This window comes from Echinops telfairi, unplaced genomic scaffold (assembly GCF_000313985.2).
Source record: "Echinops telfairi isolate 266 unplaced genomic scaffold, ASM31398v2 ScPeMD7_7469;HRSCAF=8507_1, whole genome shotgun sequence".
Classification (NCBI taxonomy): domain Eukaryota; kingdom Metazoa; phylum Chordata; class Mammalia; order Afrosoricida; family Tenrecidae; genus Echinops; species Echinops telfairi.
This window is the reverse complement of record NW_022111373.1, coordinates 86,013,613-86,039,515: the sequence shown is the minus strand read 5'-3', so window position 1 is coordinate 86,039,515 and position 25,903 is coordinate 86,013,613. Positions and strand designations below refer to the sequence as shown.

Sequence of the window (25,903 nt, the reverse complement as noted above, 5' to 3'; positions counted from 1 at the left end):
TATATATATATATTTACAATCTCGAAAACTCACAGAGGCAGTTCCACTCTGATCTTTAGGGTTCCTGTGAATCAGAATTGACTCAATAGCAGTGAGTGATACATAACGAATTTTATATCAAGAAAAGAACTCACACAATTTCGACAGGTTTAAGGCTGTGGGTCAGCTCTTCTGCCAGAGCTGACAAACCAGAAAGCAGGAGTACAAACTATGAAACAGGAAGACCACAGGTTAGTAAAGGCTGAGGCAGATGAATCCAAGATCAGCAAATCAGGTTCATGGCTCTTCCTGATATGTATCACTGCTGGGGCTGAACCAGGCTTGTGGCTGCAGAGTCAAATGAATCTAAGCTTGGCAAGCAATATGGCAGATCTAGGAGCCAGACTACCAGAGTAGCGAGATAGCTCCCCCACAATGTTGACTGATTTAAGAGTAGACCACACTCAGATGAAACTCCTTTCCAAGTGCCTCAGGGTTGTGAGAAACAAAGCAGGGGGACTGGATGTCCTGATTTTAAAATCCCTCCAGTCATCAGAAAAGCCTCATATTGGTGTAACAAGAGACACATCATCTATTAGAATAGAACTGACAGTCCAAATATAAACCCACACATCGATGGTCAACTCTTATTTCACAGGAGGCGTGAGGTCCATTTGATGGAGAAAAGGAATTCCTCTTCCTGCCATGGTCTTTCTAGCTGTCGGATTGGTTCCAGCCAATCATGGTAATGTGTCCATGGTACGTGAGACAAAATCGCATGCTGTTCATAAGGTGTGCAGTGGCCAGTTTTCCAGAAATGAACTGCCTCATCCTTCTTCCTAGTCTTAGTCTGGAAACTGCTGAAACCTGTCTATTGTGGTTGACCCTGCTGATATTTTAAATACCTCTGGCATAGCATCCAGCTTCACAGCAATATGCAAGCCACCCCAGTACAACAAACTGAAAGACAAGTGGGGTTCTCTAAATGGTGATGGAAAAATTAGGTTTCCACGTGTAGAATAATGAAGCAAATGTTCATACTTCAACTATACTCTACATAAAAATTCAAAATGTGATAGGCAAATCTGTAGAGACTGGATTAATGGTTTCTTGGGAGTATGGCAGGGGAGATTGATGGGAATGGAGAGCAATGAGTATATAATAAAAAGAAAATGTTCTACAATTGATTATAGTAATGATTGTACAAGGCTTCTTGATATGATATGTGGATTATATGCCAATAAAACAAATATAATAAAAGCACAAACCACAACAAGATAAATAAATATGACCACATAAAAAATAAAACTTTTATTCTTCAAAAGACCCTACACAATGAGAATGATGATGGCAACAAATGTACAAATGTGCTTGACACAGGGATGTATGTATGGATGTGATAAGAGTTATACAAGCCCCCAATGAAATGATTTTTTTTTTAAAGGCTTTACACAAAGGTGAAAAGACAATCTACAAATTGTGAGAAAAGTCTTCAGAAATCATATATCAGAAAAGGAACTAACAATCCAAATAGAGAGAGAGCTTTGACAAGGTAACATCAGACAGACAGATAGGCATAAAGTGAGGCAAGGCCTTGAACAGACACTGCACCAAATAGAACATTCAAATGTCAACCAAAGCGGGGGTGCGGGGGGCCTCCACATCATTAGACATCAGGAAATACCCGTCAAAACCCCAATGAGATTCCGTTTATTAGCATGTTGTTGGGCGCCACTGAGTTGGTTCCAACAGCAAGTCTGTGTCCAACAGAGTGAAGCACTGCCCAGTTCTGTGCCCTCGTCACAGACGTCGGAGACCATTGTTGCAGCCACTGGCTCATCCATCGTGCCCATCTTCCTCCTTTTCATCGGCCCTCTACTTTACTGAGCATAATGTCCTTTTCCAAGTACTGGTCTCTCCTGAAAAGATGTCCAGTGTACATGAGAGGACAGCTTGCCATTTCTGCTTCTAAAGAACATTCAGGCGGCCATTCTTTGAAGATCGATCTGTTTGTTCTTCCGGCAGTGCCCAGCACTTCAAATATTCTTTGCCACCAAATTGAGACTTGTGCATCGGTGTTCATTGTAGCCCTAGTCACAATAGCCGGAATGTGGAAATAGCCTAAATGTGTATTATCCAGATGAATGAATAATCAAATGTGTGGTACATACTATGCAAAACTACGAAGCCTTAGGAGAATTAAAGTCTTGATACATGGTACAGTGTGGAGGGAGCCTGAAGACATTAAGTTGAGTGAAGCAGACCAATCACTAAAGGGTAAATATTGTCTGATCTCACATATAAAAAGACAAGGCAAATGTATAAACAACTAATTTTCTTAGTGGTTACCTGGTGTGGGGGTGAGGAGGAGAAAGTGATTGCTGCTGAAGGAATACTGAGTTTAAGTTTATAGTGATGGGAAAAAGGACATTGATTAAAGATAGGATTGCATAGTTGATTATGTGGTTATAAATAGTTTTATACCTACAGTCTCAAGTAGTTTTTATCAAAGATGAGTCCCTGACCCATTAAAAAAACTCTATGTACTTTACATGCCAATATTTTCAAAGCTGTGTAAATAACTTTTAAAGATGTACTACCAATATGATCGAATTATTATATTAATTAAAAATAAATGTAAACATGAAGGAAAAAAAGAGTCATGGTCTCAGTAAGTCACAGGGGCAGTTCTACTGGGGTCACTGTGAATTGGCATTCATTTGAATGGCAGTGAGGTGGGTTTTTTGGTTGTTTTTTTAGGGAGCAGTGAGTTTATATTAATAGAAGAAGTACAGATCATCAAAAGTTGATGAGAATGGTTGTATATCTCTAAAATTTCCATCTACGTTACTGAGTTATACACAGAGAAATTGCTACGTTGGTATATTTCTGTGAATATTCTCAACAACCACAAGTATATTTCTTTTTCTTTAAAAACAAAAAAAAATAGCCTAACACGCACCATCTAAGACACAGACTCAAAAGCTGAATGCAACCCGAGCTTCTGAAAGCTGATTAATCAGTTGGTAAAACCTAAACCTCTTGGAGAGACAGCCCCAAGCTTTCACAGTGGGAGGTCAGCAAATAGGAGGTTTTCAGGCTCCAGAGAGAGGTGTGGGTTTGGCTCTCAAGCAAACGGAATCCAGTGTACCCACTGAATCGGTCTGGATTCCTATTGTTCGCAGGCTCCATGAATCCAGTGGCCGTTCAGGTGGACCATGTATATTCTGCCGCCTCTAGAGAAACCGGTGGGATTCTTCATTACCATGCTGTGCCTAGAGGAACCTTCCGTTCTTTCTCGGGGCCTCCCTTTTGGTAGAGGGGGGTTGTTGGTGTTGCTGCAGACGTTACTGTTCAGCTTCCATCCTCTCTGCTGAGCGTTGACTCAGGTGCTCCAGGTAGTTGTTCAAATATTGCTTGCTTGTCCCTTGACAAATGGCAGTAAGCCACTTTTGATGTGTTAGAAAGCTTTTCCTGGGGTTTTATCCACATGTCCTTGTTTGTTACTCTAGCAAAGGCATTGTTCTAGTTCATTATTTCCCAAAGTGGGCGACACTGGCGCCTGGGGGAGCTGGATTATTTCAGGGTGGCTGTAAAAGCAGATACTTGATCTGGGATTATAAATTATAGTACAGAGGTTTTTAAGCCAGAAGTATGCTCCTTTTCTGAAAAGGAGACAGTAGATCAAAAAAGTTTGGCCCCTGTGCTTTGTATTTGTATATGTTTTGACCATATCCGATTTTTTATCTGATTTTCAAATAGCCACAGACAAGCAAATGATCAAACTTGCAATCCATGTGATTTGTGATGAGGGGTGTGTTTTGTGGGAAAGATCACTGAGTCGTAGAGAATGCTCAGAAGGCGAATATGCAGATGTTTCATTATTATCGATCCCACTTTCAAGTGGGACAGTTACTCTTGATTCTGATGCCAAAGACATTCTGGGTTTCTTTCCTGCATGCTTTCTTTTTCTCTTTCTCTTTTAAATACGCAGAAGCACATTAAATCATGACAAACAGCAATGAAAGTAAGTCTTCAAACGTGCCTGCCTCATCATCAATCACCTGTGTACTTCCTACCCCAACAGGGATGATGGATACATCGGCCTTGGCTTCGTAGTTTGTAACTGAGTCCCGTGTGGTCGCAACCGAAAGGGTTATTATATTCTTTAATTTCAGGAGACCTGTGATCTGGAGAAGATAAAACCTGAAGCCAGAAGATACTTGGAAAAATCCGTTAAAATGGGGAAAAGGAACGGGCTTCACCTTCCAGAACAAGTGCAGAGCGTGAGTTTATCTATCCTCTTCTCGGTGTGGAAAATAATGAGTGAAAAGCACAAGGCCAGGAAATAGGTGCATTGTGCTAAAGTAACCCATAATACATGCAAAACCATTTAGTCTATTTGGCCCTCAGTGGCTTTCCAGTCGGCAACTTCTGTGAACATTGTAGTGACTGGCAAACCGCCGACCCTTCATTGCTCTTTAATCCTTTAACAGTTTCCTTGGAAACGGTGTGTGTGTGTGTGTGTGTGTGTGTGTCTTGCGCATACTTTCCCTGTTCTGTCTTACATCCTTGAAGTGTGAATTCCAGGTTTTCATCGTGAACTTGTATCCTCACTCTACTGGCCATGTAAAGATCATCGCATACTGATTATAAAACCCTGTTCATGCCGTACTGTAAACCAGCCCTTTGGAACGGAATGCCCTACAGTACTATATGTCCCTTAATGAAAGCGAGATAGGCTCATGAAAAGTGCTTCTTTTGTATTAGACAGTCATATATTTCATTTGGGGAAGTAAACTCAGCTACGGTATTGACCTCATTTTTCTTGAGCAGGAAAGAAAGCCCACGGTTTGTTTCCAGGTCATCCTTCAGGCCAGCAGAACTAGAAGTAAATGTGAAACAAATCCACATGAAGTGATGTCAGCACGTTCGATAGGTCCCCTCATCCCCTTTCTATCCGATTCATTCGAGTTAGAAGAGGGACGTGACCCATGGAACTTGCCTGACCCCTTCCTGTCCTTGTCAATACTCTCAGTCTCTTGGGGGCACAGGCACCAGGTTAGTTAAGAAGCGGTTGATTGTAGCTAGCCAGACCCGGTGTAAATTAGTTTAAGTAATAGGAGAGATGGATTTGCTTGTATGATTGGAAAGTTCAGAGGTAGATCGACTTCACAGTTCATTTGATCCAGATGCTTGCTGTCATTATAAACCTGATTTTCCTGTTTCTCTACTCTGTCTTCTTTATATCACTATTTTTACAGACTGACTTTTATTCATTACTAGAATGGCTGTAGACAGAAAAGAAAAAAAAATCTCACCACCCAGAAGGACACAGAGAAACCCCATCAAACCCCTACTTGTGTCTTAATGACCCAGATTAAATTATATGTCTAATCCTGAACTTTGTCATCAGGGGAATGCCACCAGGCCTGGATGATTTGAGCGAGTGATTGAGAGGACTTACGGGCTGAGGTCCCACCAGTGACATAGTGCTGCACAGTGGAGACAAGGCAGCAAGAGTGTCGGAAAAATTGACTGAACCGCGTGTATGATAACTTGGTGGTTTCAAACATTAACAACCTCAGAATTACCTGACGACTGGCTAAAATTCTCATCCTTAAAGTTTGTGACTCATCCTAGTGTTGGGACTAAATAATTTAACTGCCTCATTTTTCTAGGTGTAGCTGATACTTGTAGTCAGAGCCACATTATGAGAACGAGAGGTTTCACTTCATTATCTTGCATGGTTTTTAAAAACTCGTTAAAACTGAATCCTTACTTCTTTTCCTAAGTAATCACAATTAATTACTGGTTTGCTTGTGTCTTGCTTTACTTCAGCACCAAGTAATGATTCCTAATTTTGAACTTAACGTATGTTCATTTGTAATACAGAGAGAGAAAGATAAGATTTTCTGATCTTGCAAAATGTTATACAGCCTTAGAAACCATGGGGTCGCTGTGAGTCAGAATCCACTACAGGGCAGTGATTGAGTGAGTGAGAATCTATATTGAGCTACTTCATTCATTTGATCACTCAGCAGTTATTTATTGAATATCTATTCTATGACAGGCACTCTTTATTACACATCCTAGATTCATTGGTTCTTCTTTCAGAATTTAAAATATGATCCAACTTGCCTTTCTATGATTTCTCTCTAGGAATACACATGCCAATGATTTCAAAGACTTGGAAGCTGTTTTACCAAGCATATCTTTAAGAAAGTACTTCCAATTGGGCAGCCCCTCCAGAAGGATCACAGGGAAGAGATGAGCCAGTCGGGGGGCAGTATATCATGGATGAAACACACAACCTTCCTCTAGTTCTGTAATGCTTCCTTCCTCCTACTATCATGACCTCAATTCTACCTTACAAATCAGATTAGACCAGAACATGCACACCGCTACAGATAAGAGCCCCAACACAAGGAATCCAGGATAGATAAACCCCTCAGGGCCACAAGGAGAATAGAGATACCAGGAGGATTAGGGGAAGGTTAGTGGAGGAAAGGGGGAATTGATCACAATGATCAACATATAACCCCCTCCCAGGGGGACGAACAACAGAAAAGTGGGTTAAGGGCAACAGAAGACAATGTAAGGTATGAAAATAATAATCGACAACTTATCAAGGGATCATGAGGGAGGGCAGGCAGGGGAGGAAGGGAGGAAAATGAGCTATTAGAAAGGGCTCTAGTAGAAAGAAAATGCTTTGAAAATAGTGAGGGCAGCATATGTGCAAATGTGCTTGACACAATGATGAATGTATGGATTGTGATAGAGCTGTAAGAGCCCCCATTAAAAGTTTTAAAAAAAATAAAAAGATGCGATTAACAAAAAGAGAGAGACAGAGACAGAGAAAGTACTTCCAAAGGGTTGGGCACAGAAGCCAAACTTCACATCCAAATGAAATGACTTGACGGGTAGCAATAAAAATCTGTTTCATTTTACCATTGAATGCCCTGTATTTTTTTTCTTTGTTTCAGGAAATCAAAGAAATGAAGAAAAGAATGAGTGAGCTATGTATTGACTTCAACAAAAACCTCAATGAAGATGACACTTTCCTGATATTTTCCAAGGCAGAACTGGGTAACATTTTGTCATTTATGTAGATTTAATGATGTCACTTAGGGAAATGATGTCACTTTGCAGTTGATTCAATTTCCAGATACCAAATTTAAAGAGTTTAGAAAGTATTCAGTCCTAACCTCAGTAATGTCTTCTACCAAAAAGACAATCAGAGGCGATTTCCCTTCTCTACTGGTACTTTCAGCTGGTGTTCCACGACCTTCAGTGCCCTCAGATTTCATCTGCCTTACATTGTGCCCTCCACTGTAAGTTAAGCAAGTCTCCTTCTACTCTGTCCTTGGAATATTTTGGCTGACTTTGAAATACCCTCTCTTAAGCCACCTGACCTCTAACCGCCACCTTCCATTTCAACAACATCTAAAAGCTATTAGCATAAGGGGTGTCACCGGTACTTGAATTGCAGTTATCCACAAAATTCCAAACCCACGTCAAGGCACTCTGCCAATTCTACATAAACCAGTAATGAGTGGAAACAGTGATGTATTGCCCACATTGTGTTTTACAGGTGCTCTTCCTGAGGATTTCATTGATAGTTTAGAGAAGACAGATGATGACAAGTATAAAATTACCTTAAAATATCCCCACTATTTTCCTGTCCTGAAGAAATGTTGTGTGTCTGAAACCAGAAGGAAGCTGGAAATGGCTTTTAATACAAGGTGCAAAGAGGTACTGCAGATGTTATCTTTTGTTTTTGTGGAAGATTTTGAGAGAAAGGCTTAATTTGTCGACATGGGTAGAAGTCTATTCACAGACTGATATTCCTATTTGTGTCTGCATTAGGTGTCTTGATTTGCCTCTCAGTTCTTGTAACCTATAGCATTTTTAGTCCTCTGGTTGGCCATTGGGATTTTGCTTGGTTTGAGCACAGGCTTTGCTAGTCTAACAAAATAGAATGGGTCATACTAGAGCTTTTTGCTTTTATGTTCCCTATTCCAAGCCAAGCTTATGCTTATTCAATCTGTATGCTAAGCAAATAATCAATGAAACCGGATTATATGGAGAAGAATGCTGCATCAAGATTGGGGGAAGATTTAATAACATCCTGCAATATGCAAATGCCATAGCCCTACTGGTTGACAGTGAGGAGAACTTGAAATACTTGCTGATGAAGATCAAGGATTGCAGCCTTCCATATGAATTACAGCTCAATGTTCTTTACATAATCCTCACAACTACACAACCCTCGCACCTGTACCAATGATAATATCATGACGTTGTCAAGGATTTTGTCTTGCTTGGATCCATGGGCAATGTTAATAAAAGCAGCAGTCATGAGAACCAAGACATGTTACATCAGGTAAATCTGTAACACACGAACTCTGGGTGTTACTTTGATGATGAAGATGCACTTGTCCCAAGCCATGGTATTTTCAGTTGTCTTGTATGCATCTGAAAATTGGACATTGAATAAGGAAGACGGAAGAAGAATTGGTGCATTTTAAATATGGTGCTAAAGAAGAATATTAGAGGTATCACAGACCGCCAAAAGGACAAACAAATTGTCTTGGAAGAATTACAGCGAGAATGCTCCTTAGAGGAAGAACAATGAGACATCATCTCAATTACTTGGGACATGCTGTCAGGAGAGACCAGTCCCTAGAGAAGGACATCATGATTGGTATTGTGGAAGGGCCACGAAAACGAGGAAGGCCCTCCACAAGATAGATTGACACAGTGGCTGCAGCGATAAGCATAATTTTAAGGATAGCGTAGGACTGGCCAGTGTTTCAGTCTGTTGTACATAGGGGTTGCTATGAGCTGGAACCCACTTGACAGCAACACACAATGCCATCAGTCTGCTTCCAAGGTTATCCTACTTGTCACCGTTTCCTAACCTATTGAGAAGTGGGGTGAAAGAGAGACTATAGAGCAAGCACCTGCAAAGCAAAAGACCCAGAAATGGCATGCATCCTCTCCTTTCACACTGCCTTAGAGAGAGAGCCCTAACAGTGGTTATTGTAATTGCTATCAGTAAGTTGTACACCTATAAAAAACTGAATTGGCAAAAATGGTATAACTACAACAATGACCTAAAAAAAAAAAGAGTAGCTGCTAAGTGTGGTTATGGATGGGATTTTGTTCCCCATATATGGAGGTTTAAGGTCATGACTTCTTGGGAGATTCTAATAACTAATTAATTGGCCTAATCATGTATGTATTGTTTCCAGGATCTTAAAAGCTTGCAAGCAGGCATCCAACATACCACAAATGGTGTGGGTTCACATAGAGCATAGGTTCTTGAACTTAATTTAGCCTACTGCCCCCTTTTCAGAAGAATAGAAAAAAAAATTCAGTGCCCCCCCCCACCTCCAGCAATTAAAAACTTGTGCACTGTAGTCCAAACTCTAGAATAAAGTGTAGGTATCTGCTTTTGCACCCCCACCCCCTGGATCTTTCCAGCACTGCCCCACCCCCACCCCAGGAGGCAGTATCACCCACTTAGAGAAACAATGACTACAGTATCCCAGGAAGAGGAGTGGCAGGAACCACAGGATGGCCATGGAATGTATGACCCATTGTGTCTATGAACAACTACTTCCTCTGTCATGAGGAGGCCAAGAGTGACCCAGTGGTTCCCATCTACCTTTACTGAGCATTTCGCTAAAAATGCCATGGATGAATCCTGATCAAAGATGGGGAGATGCAGAAGAGAATCTTTCCCCTTCTCGAGCCATAGAGGCTGGGTGAACCCCTGAAACTATGGCCCTGAGAACCCGTAAACTTCAGTTCACAAAGGTCCTCTGAAGGCATCTTAAAACTTGACAGGAGTTTAGCTTAACTGGTTTAAAAAAAAAAGTCTGCTCTGATTGAGCATTGTGATATCTCTGTGGCAGCGGTTCTCAACCTGTGGGTCGAATGACCCTTTCACGGGTCGCCCAATTCATAACAGTATCAAAATTATAGTGATGAAGTAGCACCAAAACTAATTTTCTGGTTGGGGGTCACCGCAGCATGAACTGTATTAAAGGGTCGTGGCATGAGGAAGGTTGAGAACCACTGCTCTACGGGATGAAATAGATCGGGACCTTGGGAGCAATGAGTCTGTTAATGAGGGACAGTCGACTCAGAAAAGGAGGGGAGAATGGTGCCCCAACTCCGTGTCCTCAACATCACTAGTACCTGTAGGAACTGTTGGATTACTTTGTTTTTCTATGCATACTCTCAGCAGGAACCACAAAATAAAGTAGAAAGAAAATCAAATTAGTTAAAATGCAATGTGTGTATTCTTAGCCCTGGCGATGATTGTCCTATTTTGAATTCTGTCTTTGAGATGAAGTTGCAGTTAATGAGGTGCTATATCTGCAGGGAGTTGGGAGAAAGAAAGCTCTAAGACCAGAGCAAAATGTTTCTCCTCTAGAGATAAATTAGGAGCCTTGGTGGCGTATTGGTAACTCGTTGGGCTGTGATCCTCAAGGTACACATTTCAAAACCAGCAGCCGCTCTGCAGGAGAAAGATGGGGCTTTCTTCTCGCCTGCAGAGTGACCGGCTCAGCTACCCCCGGGGCAGTTCTGCTCTGTGCTGTAGGGTGACTGAGTTGGGCTCAACTGGGTGGCAGACAGATGACTTGCTTTTCAGTAGTGTTCTCCACTCCATGCCCACCCCGTCCTTCAACTCTTCAAAGTTATGGAATAAGGTTGTAAAAGTTGAGATGATCAAAACTCTAATAATTTTTACCAATCTCAAATTACACACAGTAACCTTCTTTTTTGCCCTTCATCAAATGATTGTTGTTATTTCCTAGGAAAACGCCGTAATTCTTCAGCATCTACTTCCACTGCGGGCCAAAGTAGCCACGCTCCTTGGCTATGACACACACGCGGACTTTGTACTTGAAACGAACACTGCAAAGAGCACAGGCCATGTAGCAGCCTTCCTAGGTGAGGTTTTCTCTCCTTTTTTTAATCACAGGTTTCTCATTTCTTTTTGTCTAAGGTTGTATTACTCTAACATAGCAGTTGGACAGAGGGACTTAGAATCTTGCACACCTTTAAATAGGATTGTATAAGCATCTTATTGTTTCAATCCTAAGAAATATATTGATTACCTCATGTGAATACTGAGCTGCTAACCACAAAGTCAGCAGTTTGAAACCACCAACCACTCCAATGGAGAAAAATGAGACTTTCTATTCCTATAAGGATATAGAATCTAAGAGACCCACAGCGGCAGTTCTAGCCCTGTAGGGTCACCATGAGTCAACATTGACTCACTCCACAGCAGTGAGGTTTGAATGTTTAGACTAGAGACTGTTCTTGGTTCTAGGAATTGCTCATTGTTTATGTTGCTCTTATAAATCCATTGCCATTATCAAAGAACAAAAATCATATCATTGTGAATGAGGGGGAGTGTGGAGTGGGGACCCAAAGCCCCATCTGTAGGCAAATGGACATCCCCTTACAGAAAGGTCATGGGGAGGAGATGAGCCAGTCAGGGTGCAGTGTAGCAATGAGGAAACATACAACTTTCCTTTAGTTCTTCAATGCTTTCTTCCCCACTCCCCCCACACCATCATGATCCCAATTCTACCTTACAAATCTAGCTAGACCAGAGGATGTACACTGGTACAGATAGGAACTGGAAACACAGGAAATCCAGGGCAGATGAGTCCTCAGGACCAGTGGTGAGAGGCTATACGGGGAGGGTGAAGGGAAGGTGGGGTAGAAAGGGGGAACCGATTACAAGGATCTACATATAACCCCTTCCCTGGGAGACAGACAACAGAAAAGTGGGTGAAGGGAGACGTTGGACAGTGTAAGACATGACACAAAATAATAATAATTTATAAATTATCAAGGGTTCATGAGGAAAGTAGGGGTGGGAAGGGAGGGGAAAAATGAGGAGCTGATACAAAGGGCTCAAGTAGAAAGCAAATGTTTTGAGAATGATGATGGCAACTATATCAGTCTAGGTACTTTAGAGAAACAAATCCACAGCAACTCATGTATAAGAGAGTTTTATGTAAAGAAAGTGTACATCACGAAAACATCCCAACCCAATGCTGCCCAAGCCCACATGTCCAACATTAACCCATTAACCCAACACCAGTCCACAAAGTCCTCCACCTCACAAAACAGAGGCAATGATGCCAACTGCAGGAGGGAAGCTGAGTCAGTGAACGAATAAGCATCTCAGCACTAGCAGGGGTCTCCACACGGCTGCTCCAACACCCAGGGCTGCATCGGGATAGGTCCATGTGGCTTCTCCTTGGGGATGTCTTGTAGGAAGTCAATCTTGCAAGCCAAAGCAGGGAACTACTAAGGCAGCTGCACCCTGGTGCGACCATCACAAAGCAAGAGACCCGAGAACTAGAAAGGCGAGGCTCACCCCCCATTTATCCCTCCGCCTTTCAATTAGCCCCACATGTGATTATCGGCCAGGTTGGCACAATTAACTAACTCAGCAACAAATGTACAAATGTCCTTGACACAATGGATGGATGGATGGATGATTTGTGATATGAGCCCCAATAAAATTATTTTAAAATAATAAATAAATAAAAGGAAAGGAAAATAGGGTCATATAAAAAAAATCCACTGGCATTGAGTCCATTCCGACTGAGAGCAATGCTCACTGTTTTCCAGGACTATAAATGTTTACAGATACAGACAGCCTCATCTTTCTCCTGAAGAGCAGTTGGTGGGTTTGAACAGCCAGCTTTGTGGGTAGCAGTCTAACACTTACATGACTGTGCCACCTGGCTTAATCCTGTATTATTTCTCATTTAGTATTTTCATGCTATGTAGCAAAAAGTTTAGTGTTTATTTAATAGAGAGTATTTACCCACTGGTTGTGTTCACTGTGTGGCTACTAGTGCATATATGTGAAATTAGCTGGCAAAGGGGTATAAATGAAGAGAGAACATTATAAACAAAACATCATCGTTTTCTACTCCAGAAAGGATTTCTTGTGCGATGAAAGTAATACTAATTGATAAACATCAAAACTGTCATCGAGTCACCATATTCATAGTCACTTAAAATTACTTTGCCATTAGTTTTTTAAAACCTAGGGTTCCTTAAGTTCATGGCATGTAGTCACTGATCGCCTATCACGTTGCCAACTGCCCTTCTCATCCTGAGGGTCACAGTTCAGTGCCTTTCCTTCCTCTTCTGGGAGATCGTTTAGTAGCTTAGCCGTGGTAAAGATGCTGATTTTAATTTAATCAGCTCGTACCAAAGTTGCCAAAGATGATATTTATTTTCCTCACCAGTGCCTCTCAAGCTGCACTCACCTTTGACAACTAGTCAAACTATGGAATGTATTGCTTTGATACTCATTTAAACTTGACATCCTCTTACTATCTTAATTATGTTAGCGATATTAGATAATGTGTTACAATTAGCCTTTAGCTCCGAATTCACTATGTCTTCAATGGCCTTACATTAATCCATCAATCTGTATAATATATATGCCATAAATGTGAATATTAAATTTGACATATAGCAGGGATTCCATAAGTAAGCAATATTTATTCCATAATTGAATAAATTTGCTATATTAATAATGAAGGTGGGATAACTAAAGAAGACAGTGAAGCTCCTTCCATGAATTTTGCATTGAGAGGGATGTTGGAAATGTTATGCGTTGACACAGAAGCAGGAGACGGGATGTGAGGGAGTTTGGGGAGACAAATATCTTTCCTTCAATGTAACTGCAGCCTGAAAGTGTTCCTTCAGGGCTGCCTGACTAATTTAATTCCTTTAGAGTGGCGTCATGCCACTCATTTACCTTTATTGTATGTCTAATGTCATACCATCTGGTCTCCGATGTGCTCTCATAGGCCCAATCAGAATTGCGTTTCTTTGTACCTTTCATGAGCCTCCTCCATGCTCAGAGAGCTGCATCTGTCTCACACCATGAGGTTGCCTCCGAAACGGCCATGTCCCTACTGAGCCGAGCACATTTTTATTTGACCTACGTAACAGGGCATGAAGAACATACACTAACAGAACCCACTCATTTATCTGACTACAGGGAAGCAGTCACAAAATTCGCCACAGTGCTTTGTAAGCTGGAGTATCAAAGGTTTCTCCATCTAAAAAGTGGAACTGTGGTATCCAAATATAACTTGTGAGAAATAGGGGAGTGATAAATTAAACCCATGACTGTCAAATGGGTTCAGCAATGTTTACATAATACTGACTGCAAGCCACATCCCCTTCGATGTCCCCACCCCACTTCCCCCACTCTTTGAAGAAGCCTGGCCTCGCTGAGGAATCCTCACAGAGGAGGTGAATTTCCCTGAATCACAACGGTCTTGAGTCATGGTTCCCTGGGATAAAGTTCTGCTTTGTTGATAATGGGAGGAAGCCAGGGCCTGCTTTTGCTATTGCCCAAAGAAAAGACAGACAGAAAGAAACCACCTTGCAAAAGACAAAATCAGCTTGTGTCACAGAGCCTCCCTCCCTCTACCCTTCCCTCCCCTCTTCCCCACAGTCTTCCTCTTTCCATCCTTCCTCCTACCTGTATGTCTACCTCTGTGTCTACAGTGGGCATTGCAAAGGTAGCTGCACAGTGATTAAATACTGTTTTCCACTCCCCTCACAGATGATTTAAGCCAGAAATTGAAACCCTTGGGTGAGGCAGAACGAGAATTTATTTTGAATCTGAAGAAAAAGGAGTGTGAAGAGAGAGGTTTGGAATATGATGGGCAGATCAATGCCTGGGATCTCCATTACTACATGACTCGGACCGAGGAACTCAAGTACTCCCTGGACCAAGAAATCCTCAAGGAATACTTCCCAATCGATGTGGTCACAGAAGGCTTACTGCACATCTACCAGGAGTTGTTAGGACTTTCCTTTGAGCAAGTGACAGATGCTCATGTTTGGAATAAAAGTGTTACTCTTTACACTGTGAAGGATAAAGCTACAGGGGAAGTGTTGGGACAGTTCTACTTGGACCTCTATCCAAGGTACTGAGCATCACCTTGTTGGAAGGGAAATGGAAGGATTCAGCCACTTCCGGTTGATGGCTTTTCTGTTTTGTAATTCTTAGTACAGGGCTTGATAAATGAAGGGCCTGAAGCCAGAATGTCTGACTTCATCACATACTAGATACGTTGCTTAATTTTTAGGTGCATTAGCAGCTTCATCTATACCACAGGTCCTATAAATGGGAAGAGTAAGGGTACCTACCTTCCTCAGCTTGTTGGAAGGGTTCAGTTGGAGAATTCTATGAAAAGCATTTGGAAGAGTCCCCAGCACAGAGCAATTGCTTAATTAGTTAGCTAGCACCATCATGTGAGTGCAAACAAGGTACAAGCACTCAGCTACTAATCAAAAGGTTGGAAGTGTGAGTCCACCCCACAGATACATTAGAAAAATGGTCAAAAGCCATCTGGAGCACAATTCTCCTCTGACGTGCAAGGGGTTGCCAGGAGTCAGAATCGACTCCACAGTAACTGGTTACTAGTAGCATTAACAGCAACATCTAGTCTGTGGACTGCATTCATTTAAAATTGGCCACCCCCACCCCTCCAAATACATTACTTCGTCTGTCATTTGTCTACCAGTACTCTTAAACCTATTGTTATCCGCCTCAGCCTTGCTAAGAAGCACAGTGTCACGGTATGAGGCTTGTTTCCTTTCAAGATCTGACTCTTAACCAAAAAAGAAAAGCTTTGACTGTCGCTACTATTGACAGATTATTTATACCTCTTTTTAAACTTCTGATGGCTCCACCGGATTGAACTATCCGTCTTCTATTTATCAGAGTATGCCTGCAAGTGTTACACTGTTTCACACGTAGCTTGAGGAACTTAAAACAATATTATTTCTAATTTATCCATCTCATCATTTGTTGGCTATTTTTGCTCTTCATTCTTCTTTTACATATGTTGTAAATATACAATATTTTTTATATTGCTGTTTTAAATACTTAAATTATTTTGATCCATCCAAAATAAGAGAATTTTTGTTTACCTTCACTTATTGTATGCTCACATTCTATTCCTTTGCGTAAATCCTGCTGCCTGAAGATTTTCCTTTAAATATTCTTGTGTTAATATATTTTCCAAGTTTTGCCTTTCAGGGAAAGTCTTTGTTTTTCTTTATTCTTTGGAAGATATTTTTACTTATAGTAGAAATCTGGATCCACAGGCTTTTCATTCAGCATTTCAAAAATGTCACTCCATTTTCTCCTGATGTGCATAGTTTCAGGCAAGAAGTCAGCAGCAGTTGTTATGTCTGTCCATCTGTAATGTGTTCTTTTCCTTTGACCACTTTCAGAATGTTCTCTTGCCGCTTGTTTTTAGCAGTTACTGTATACATAAGTGTTTTGGATAGTTTTTGGCTTCATATTTACCTTTACTGGTTTTCTATGAGATGCTTGGATATGTGGTTTGCATCTCATTCATTTGGGGAAATTCTCTTTCAATTCTTCAAATAGTTCCTCTATCCTGTTTCTGTTTTTTTCTGCGATACAAGTTACACATGATAGATCATTTGATATTGTGTCATCGATCTATACACTGTAACAGAGTAGCACAAAGCAAAAGAGCCTTTATATTTTCCTTAGGGGAACTTCCGTTCAAAGCTCTGATAGGGTCGTGGGCTCGGAATTGGGCCTCTAGCCACAGACTAGCAATCCAAACCACGAGCCGCTCCTGGAGAGAAAGGATGAGATTTCCCGCTCCCTCAAAGGTTTTCCGCTCCCTTACTGCCTCAGAAACACATGGGCGTTGTTGTACCCTCCCCTGACGGGCCACTAGGAGTCAAAGTGACTTGGTGGCAATGAACGAGTGAGTGAATTTATGTTGGCCTCTCTGTATGTTCACGGAAATGTTCCTTGTCTGTTCGTTTACTCGTGACCCTGTCTACAGCAATCATCATCTCTTTTACTGTGCTTTTTATTTATTTGAGCTTTTTCATTTCTTTATTTCTTATTGTTTCCTACTTTCTTTATCCCTCTAACCTGTATGGTATCTACTTTTTTCATTAGACCTTTAAATATAAACGAATGCAGTTTTTTTGTGCCTGAATATAAATACACCCCTACTTCTAGTATGTCTTTAGGGAAGTTTAATTCTGTTTAGTACTTGAGCTGGGATAGGGCTTTTGTTGTCATGGTTACTCTCCGTTCACCACGCGCTTCAGATTTCTGTACTCTGTTTCGGGTGGAAGCTAGTTTGCCTGAGAGTTTTCCTCAGTGTCTATTCCACCCCCTCCTTTATGTCTCCCCTTTGTGCTGTGCCTCCGAATGGGTCTCTCTGGAAGCTCATACTCCTCTGCCAGCAGTGGACTGCTGGTCTGTGTTACTTGATGTTTGTTTACCTGCTTAGGAGATGGGAGTCCTCTATTGTCCTGTTGAAGCCTCAGTATTCAGCAGGCACTATAGGTCCTTCTCAGTGATCCTGCGCCACTTCACCCTCAACTGTAGCTCTGGACCCAGAACCTATTTCTGTTCTTCTTCCTGGGGTCCAGGGTTTTTTGGGGGCGTTGTTGTTGTTGTGTTTGTCTTCCCAAATGATAGTGGACCTTCGCCAGTGCTGTAAGGATGACAGCATTCATTGCTTTTCCCCAGCAATGGTAAGCTTTTGTTCTATAGGGGAGAGAAGCAAAAGGAAGCCAGACCATGTTCCATGGCTTTACCACAGCAGCTGTGCTTTCCACTGAGGTATGCAGCAGGTCTGGTACTCCCCAAGGGCTCTCAGCCACCTCAGTCGTTCTGTATGCACCCACTGAAGTCTATGAAGAAAACTTGAAAGTGGGTGTAAAATTTCCCCAATCTACATTCTCCCCTTTTCTGTTTTCACTAGTAATTTTTCACTAGTAATTCGTAGTTGTTGTCTTTAAAAAAATTGTACTGCAATAACATATTTACTTTGCCTATTTTGTCATAGAGACACACATATGGTAAAGGACATATTTCTAAACTTCCCATTACAATCACTTTTTTTGTTTTGTTTTGGTTTGGTTTTTTGTTTTTATTTCGGATTTGAATTTCTTTTTTTCTTAATCGTTTTATTAGGGGCTCATACGACTCTTATCACAATCCATACATACATCAATTGTGTAAAGCACATTTGTACATTCATTGCCCTCGTCATTCTCAAAACATTTGCTCTCCAACAATCACTTTTAAGTACCCAGTTCACTGGCATTAATTACATTCATTGGACTCTACAGCCATCACCTCTGTTCATTTCCACAATAGTTATAAGTGATTAGTAAATTAATTCATCATTTAACTGTGAATTTAATGAGTTCATAATTTAAGTTTAGTAAATGTTATCTTTGAATAATTTCTTTAAAACTCTTCTTACTGGTAGTGTGCCGTGTCTGCTCCAGGTAAGTCAGTCGCTTGCTTCCATCCACTCTTGTGGGACTCACTGGTTTCTGATTTTGAGTTTAGTTGATGATCCCTCAACCTTAGCTCCCTGTTGGGTTTAAGAAACGTGGTACCTGAAGGACGGGCAGTTTGCTGCTGCTGTGACTGTCGGTGCTGTTGCTGCTGCTTGAGATGTTGTTGTCATTGTACATGTGGGGCCGATGCCTTTTCCAGTTTTATCCATCCTAATGAGAAGTTAGAAAATGATCTGTGTCTTTTTAACTTGAATAGCAGAGGAGCCCTGGTGGGAATACACCTTGGGCTGCTAACTACAAGGTCAGGAGTTCAAAACCACCAGCGGTTTCTCAGGAGAAAAACAAAGCTTTCTACTTCCATTAAAAAATACACTCTTGAAAACTCACCGGGGCAATTCTACCCTGTCCTGTAATGTCGCTAGGAGTTGAGTCGATGGCAGTGAGTTTTTGAGTATCACCAGGAAAAAGAGTAATTAGAGTCACCAAGAAAAACAGTACAGACTGGTACAGATAGGAACTGGAAACACAGGGAATCCAGGGCGCATGATCCCATCAGGACCAGTGGTGTGAGTGGCGATACTGGGAGGTGGAGAGAGGGTGGGGTGGAAAGGGGGAACCGATTATAAGGATCTACATGTGACCTCCTCCGTGGGGGATGGAAAACAGAAAAGTGGGTGAAGGGAGACGTTGGACAGGGCAAGTTATGACAAAATAATAACTTATAAATTACCAAGGGGTCATGAGGGAGGGGGGAGGGAGGGGAAAAATGAGGAGCTGATGCCAGGGGCTTAGGTGGAGAGCAAATGTTTTGAGAATGATGAGGTCAATGGATGTACAAGTGTGCTTGACACAATGGATGTATGTATGGGTTGTGATAAGAGTTGTAAGAGCCCCTAATAAAATGATTTAAAGAAAAGAAAAACAGTATAGGAAAAAATACAGAAACTTAAAGTTTTAAAAATACCTGCCCAAACCTGAATGCACTACTCACTTCTGAGAACACACATGCAAATGACCCTGCTCCAAGTTGAAGTCTGGCCTCCCGAGCGTGCAAAGTGGCCATCGCTGACAGCCCAGTAAAGGAGCTGTAGTAGAAGTTAATGCTTTTCCCGGCTAACTAAAAGAATTGTTTCCCCAAATCCTGTCTCGTTTGTAAAAGAGCTCGTTTAATTGTGAGTGGAGATTTTCCTTATTTAAATAAAAGGAAAAACCTCATTGTCTGGATTTTGTTTTGTTTATCAATTCTGTTGTAAAGAAAAACAAAACAAAATTACATGACTCAAAGCCATAACTTTTCATTTGAAATTTGCTTCAACACTCTTGAAAACTGAATTGATTCCATCATTGGCAAAGAACAGCGGGAGCACATTGAAATAAATTGGCTCATCAGCAGTATCCGAGGTATGGTGAGCGTTCTGAATTCTCCTACGTGAGATTGTTCAACAAAAGAGAGCTTGGGCTGTTAGACTCAGGGCAAGTGACGATGGATGTTTTCTGTTTGGTGTTCGTTTTTCCATTTTGACAGAACATTGACCAGTTTTCCAAAAGGTGAGTGAAATGTGTTAAGCGCCTTCTGGTCTCACTCTGGCCGGGCGACTGAGCGACCCCTGTGTCTGCCCCTAGGGAAGGGAAGTACAGCCACGCCGCCTGCTTTGGCCTGCAGCCGGGCTGCCTTCTCCCCGACGGCAGTCGGATGATGTCGGTGGCCGCCCTGGTGGTGAACTTCACCCAGCCCGCGGCGGGCCGCCCTTCCCTCCTGCGGCACAGCGAAGTGAGGACGTACTTCCACGAGTTTGGCCACGTCATGCATCAGATTTGCGCACAGGTGCGTGTTTCCGTTCGGCCGGTTTTGCCGCCGCTTTTTTATGATAAGCCGACCATTTTCTCATTGCTTCTCTGGGCTCCACACCACCACCACCCTTAGCCACGGTGCTCCAGTCGGTGCTGTTGTTTGTTTGTTTGTTTGTTTGTTTGTTTGTTTGTTTGTTTTCCGAAACGGAACCTGTGCAAGAGTTTCCTAGGCCTTCTGCAAAACTCCGCTTCCTTTTTCCAGTCATGTCCTCTGTCGCAGAGTAGTTTCACCCAAATATTAATCCACTGGTGAAAGAGCTGTTTTGAATATTGATCTATGCAAAAGGGAAAACCCTCCCACTGGGGAAGAGTTACAAATACTGTGTTGTTGTTGTTGTTCTTTCAATTTTTTTCCTTTCCAGGAACTTGGGGCAAGTGTCACAGATAACCAGCGATATAATGTCTCTTGTTTATATTACTACTTCACATAATTCCATGATTTTCCACTCTCTCGGGCCCCTTCTTAGCCTCTAAGCAGAGTAATAAGTAATAGAACCAACTCTGCCGAGAGTTGCCCAGGGAAACCGGGTGTGTCGTGTTGGACTGTGGTTGTCTGTGTGATACTGGAAGCTATCCCACTGTTATTCCAAATACCTGTGTGGTCTTTCACGTGGACGACAAGCTACAGTGGAGCTTCCATATTAATACAAACTAGCAAGAAGGAAAAGGCAGTGGACTTCTGAAAAATGAGCCACTGAAAACCTTAGGAATAGCAGTGGAACATGGTCTGATGGGGGACCAGAAGGTGAGCCCCTCTGATTGGAAAGCACTCAACATACAGCTGGGGATTCCAGAACAGTGCATTGTTCTCATGTGGAAACCACATCGACCAGCAGACTGTCATTTGAACCAGAACAGCGAGATGCTTAGTGGTTTGAAATCAGGAAAGATGTGTGTCAGGGTTATATCCATTCACCATGCTTAGTCATTATGCTGAACCAGTAATCTGCGAAATGGAGCAGACGAAGAGGAACATGGTGCCCAGCACTGAAGAAAGGCTCACCACCAATGGTGAATAGACCGTTGATATAACCTTACTTGCTGAAAGGGAGGAGGACTTGAAGCTTGTGGTGAATATCAAAGACTCCAGTCTTCGGGATGATTACACCTCAATGTGAAGAAGTCAAAATTCCTCAACTCTGGACCAATACACGGCCTCATAAATCACAGAAAAGACTGAAGTTGTAAGGAATGTCATTTTACTTACACCCACAACCAATGTCCATGGAAGCAGCAGTCAAGAAATCAAGTGATATATTGCAAATCTGCTAAGAAAAGACCTTTTAAAAGTGCTTAAGACAACAAACAAAGAAGTTCCTTTGAGGACTAAAGTGTGCCTTACTCACGCCGTGGTATTTTCATTTGTCTCAGCTACATGCAAAAAAACTGGACCGTGAAAAGCTGGCACTAACTCAGAGGCACCGGACAACAGCCACCTTGCAGAGAATTTTCCATAAAGACTGCGTGTGCCGTTAATTGCAGCTGATCCCCAGTTCGGAAAGCGAAACTTTTTAACACAGTCCAGACTAATTGAGCCCTATAATTTGCTAATATTTAACCATTTTTGATAAGTAAAAACATCTTGTTTAGTAGTCTAACCTAATAAATATACTGTTATTAACAAAGGAAGCACAGTTTTCCAACTTTGAAATCTCTATCAATCTCTTAATTTTTTTTAATTTTAGAAGTTTCACATTTATAGAAATGTTTGGAAATTATGCAGAGATTTTTCCATATACTACTGTCTGCCCTGTTGTTTTACAGGACTTGAGGACTTTGGGCACGATAACTATACACCACTCCTCACACCCACCTGCCCCCCTCTGACTTTACTGGTATTTCCCTATGTCCATTTCCATTTAAAAAAATAAATATTGTGTTATTGAATATTCATAATTTTTTTCAAATGCTAAGGATTTGGCATGGCTATGTAATAAGGTGGCATGAAACATTCAGAGGTGTGCACTACATGTAAATAACTCTGATTACAACATTAACCAATATAAGCAAGCAGTTTGAACTGTAGGTGCAAGTTCAAAATTGGTATTAAAAAAACAGTGATGTAAGCTGATACTGAGGGCTCAAGTAGAAAGCAAGTATTTTGAGAATGATAAAGCCAACAAATGTATAAATGTGCTTGACACAATGGATGTATGTATGGATTGTGATTAGAGTTGTACAAGCCCCCAATAAATTGATTTTTTAAAATAATTAAATTTTTAAAATCTAACCTAATTTTCACAAAACTTGACTTTTCCATTTTCTTTTTTTTTTTTTTTTGACTTTTCCATTTTCATAAAAACTAAATCTGCCTTAGGTTTATGTAGTAGATTCCAATAGTTGTTGCTGTAACCAGCACTGGAGGTGGACATAGTCAGCCTCATCTGGCTTCCCCATTGCCCTAAAGCAAGAGACAGATATGCCCCCATTCTCCATCCTGCATTACCTGCTCTCACGCCCACCGTTCATCCTTCGCTAAGTCGATAATTTGTTGCAATGGTCACACAGATAATGAGAATTATGGGGGTTTATTAGGGAAGTCAATAGCTTCCCATAAGTCAGGATAAGCATTGGATGCCCCTCAGCCAATAGTCAAGTTTCTCTCTCCTGTTCTCTCTCTCAGCCTTTTGTTGAAGCCAGCCTGCCTGTCACTGTCCCACAGCTCCATAGTGTCGGCCAGATGAGAAGAAGGTACCCCATAGTCTCAGTGCTACTCCTCCAGGTCTCTGTGCCTCAGTCCCTGATGCGTCTGGTCTCGGTGGTCTCCACCACTTGGACAGGCTCTTACAGGGTCCTCAGGCCTTCTCTCTCTGCATTTGCTTCAAAGACAGCTCATCCTTAGAGCCAGGAGGTGGTCACCAAAACTGACCAATTCTCTCTCTGACTGTGGGAAGATAGGACTCTTTGTATCTTCTCCTCCATCATTTGGATGGGAGTCGCAGAGACTTGGGTGGCACCATAGTTAAGAAATCTCACTCTGTCACAGGTGTAGTCTTGGGAATTAAAATTGTATAAAAAATACTTTTCAGGTATGGATGATGATTTAGTTTCAAGGCTCGCTGAGTTATAAAAGTGTTTTTATTTGTATGAATGTTCAGTAGGACAGTCTGAAAGAAGTGCCAGATAATGGAGAAATTCTTTGTTCTCATGACGTGTGCGGGACTATCCTGGACATTGCTAGCCTCCACAGTGATCCCGAATCAAAAATGTATCCTCTGATCTCCAAAATATTACTACCACATTTGATGGGAAACTGGGAATTCTTTCACCATTTCAGCTTTATATCTTAGAACGTCCATCTTTCATGGAAAAGACAGAGTGTTTTAGATGGTTTGTTCTGCAGTAACAGAAAAACCAGAAGTGGGTGGGTCTAGTAAACAGACATTTCCCCCTCCCAGTTTAGGAAGCTAGGTGTCCACATTCATGGCACTGGCCCTCGCGTTCTCTGTCGGCTCTAGGGGGCAGGTCCTTGTCACTTTTCAGCTGAGGTCCTCAGTTCCTTGGCAGTCATCACGTCTTATCTGTCTCTCTGTCCACCCCTCCATTTGTGCTTCCTTCTCTGGGTCGAATTGGTTTTTTATCCTCAAAGGCCATTAACTGACAACGTACTCAGCTCTGAAATCGCCTCGTTAGCATAACCAACAGGCTGCTCCCCAATTGGCTTATGTCTGCAAGTATAGAGATTAGAGTTTATTACAGATATTTGAGGGAGGGAGGCACAATTGAACCCATAACAGAGGAACAAGATCGGCATCTATGCAGATAACTAGTCCTGTCATAACCATTTCTGTAGTTGTTGTTATGTGCCATCTAATTGATTCAGACTCATCGCGACCCTGGGTGTGGCAGAATGGAACTCAGCCCAGCCCTGCACCCCCTCACAATTGTTGCTACCATTCCTCCTATCTTTTTACTCTAAGGAGAGGAAATATTTGAAATACTCTAAGCTTGCCTCCTTAGATGATTTTAAAGTCTGTTAATACAGCATGAGTGTTTCTCAAATATGTATTATATTTGACTTCAATCAATGTCCATTTTTGTGGCTGAAGTTTCTTTTCATTAAAATAGGCTCAGTTTTAAACTTTTCTAAGATATCTTTGAGTATATTAGAAATTCACATACTTTTTGTAATTTCAGCCTTATGGGATTTTATTTGATTATTGAAAATGCAATTACATATTTGTACAAAGTTACTGATGAACAGCTTTATTTTAGCATATTGGCTCCTTTTGAAAATCTTGACTAAAACTATGGATACCTCTTTCAGGAAAATGGACGTGTACTCAGACACCAAAACACAGAATCCCATAGTACTCACAGATCCCCTACGTCCCTGCTCAGGGTAGACACCAAGTTAAGAACTCTGGATTATAGCACATTTCCTTCTAAGTTGGGTGTTTATTGTAGACTGGTGGCTTAATAAGGAAGCAATTTGAGGTCTTAATCATATCTATGAAAATGATTGCAATCTTCACATAGGCTTTTCTTTTAATGAACTCAATCTACATTCCTGTTTTCAGGTGGGGTTCTCTTATAACCCTATATATGGTTATCATGTACTGAGAGGACAGTTCTGTAGAGCCCTTTTATATTATTCTTATTTTTCCTTATTTTGATGCTTTGAGACAGATACTTGTGTGTTGGAGAATATTTGCTTGGTGCTGTGACATTTTAGAGTTGTTTGACTCATGGCTGAGCTATATATATATATTGCATTCACCAGTTTGATGTCCCCCTTGTGAAACAGTAGACTATGTTCAGTTCTTGGAGTTTTGCCTAAGCATAAGCACGAGCACAAAATGTGTCATACTGATGAATTGGTCATCTCTACATGAGGTTATCTCTGAGTAATCCTGCACTTGTCTATTATTCCTTCAGATGTTCTGTAATGCATGGCATCTTAAGGAATAACTACAGTTAGAACCAATGATTAAAACATTTGTCTTAAAAGAAATACGCACAGATCCTTATAGTTGCAGGATTTTAATCATGGCAAAACCTTTTGTAGTGAGCTTTGCATAATAATATCTGTGTTCAGTATTACTTTTGACTTGGTAATCTGAAAACAAGATACAGTGAATTAAATAATTGCCTTGTGAGCATATATCTAGTAGATTGGCTTTAAGATATGGCATTTCAGTGTGAGAGTTTGCCGAAGAGCTCATTTGAGTTAATAAAATTAAAGTGTGTGGGCAGGAGCATCCAGTTTTCTAACACATAGCTACAGTAGTTCAACATGCCTACTATCTCATCATTCAAGAGATAAGTTTCACCCATATTTTCTTATGTTTACACAACAGAGCATATAATTTTGAAGATAGGGATCAAGAAGTGGTTTCTCTAGTACCTGTTCCTGTTTCACACCTTTATCATTGTTTGGACTCTCAGTAATCTCTGTCCTTTTGAACTTCTGTAGAATAGAAGAGTACTCTCTCTTAATAGCGTCCATTGTGACGTCTGTGTTGGCTTGTCCATTAAGAACACTCACATATTTTGAGCTACTGGGGATAGTTTTTTTAAGGAAGCACATCAGAATCACTGTAAAGCCTTCTTAGTTAAAAGGTTAACAGGGAGTAAAACTTCTGGTGATGAACAACAGAAACATGGGTGAAGGGAGACAGTGGATGGTGTGAGATATGAAAATAATCATTTATAATTTATCAAGGGTTCATGAGGG

The 25,903-nt window shown here is 41.3% G+C and overlaps 1 protein-coding gene across 1 annotated transcript in view; it reads left to right on the top strand.

Annotated features, from left to right (window-relative positions):
• NLN (neurolysin) overlaps positions 1–25,903 on the top strand; it is a 78,232-nt gene that overhangs the window by 18,682 nt on the left and 33,647 nt on the right. Inside the window, exons 3-8 of the mRNA XM_004703565.4 lie at positions 4,158–4,265; positions 6,966–7,068; positions 7,574–7,734; positions 10,812–10,947; positions 14,618–14,984; positions 19,999–20,200. Of these exons, the coding sequence (XP_004703622.1) occupies positions 4,158–4,265; positions 6,966–7,068; positions 7,574–7,734; positions 10,812–10,947; positions 14,618–14,984; positions 19,999–20,200 (1,077 nt within the window). The remainder of the gene's footprint in view (positions 1–4,157; positions 4,266–6,965; positions 7,069–7,573; positions 7,735–10,811; positions 10,948–14,617; positions 14,985–19,998; positions 20,201–25,903) is intronic.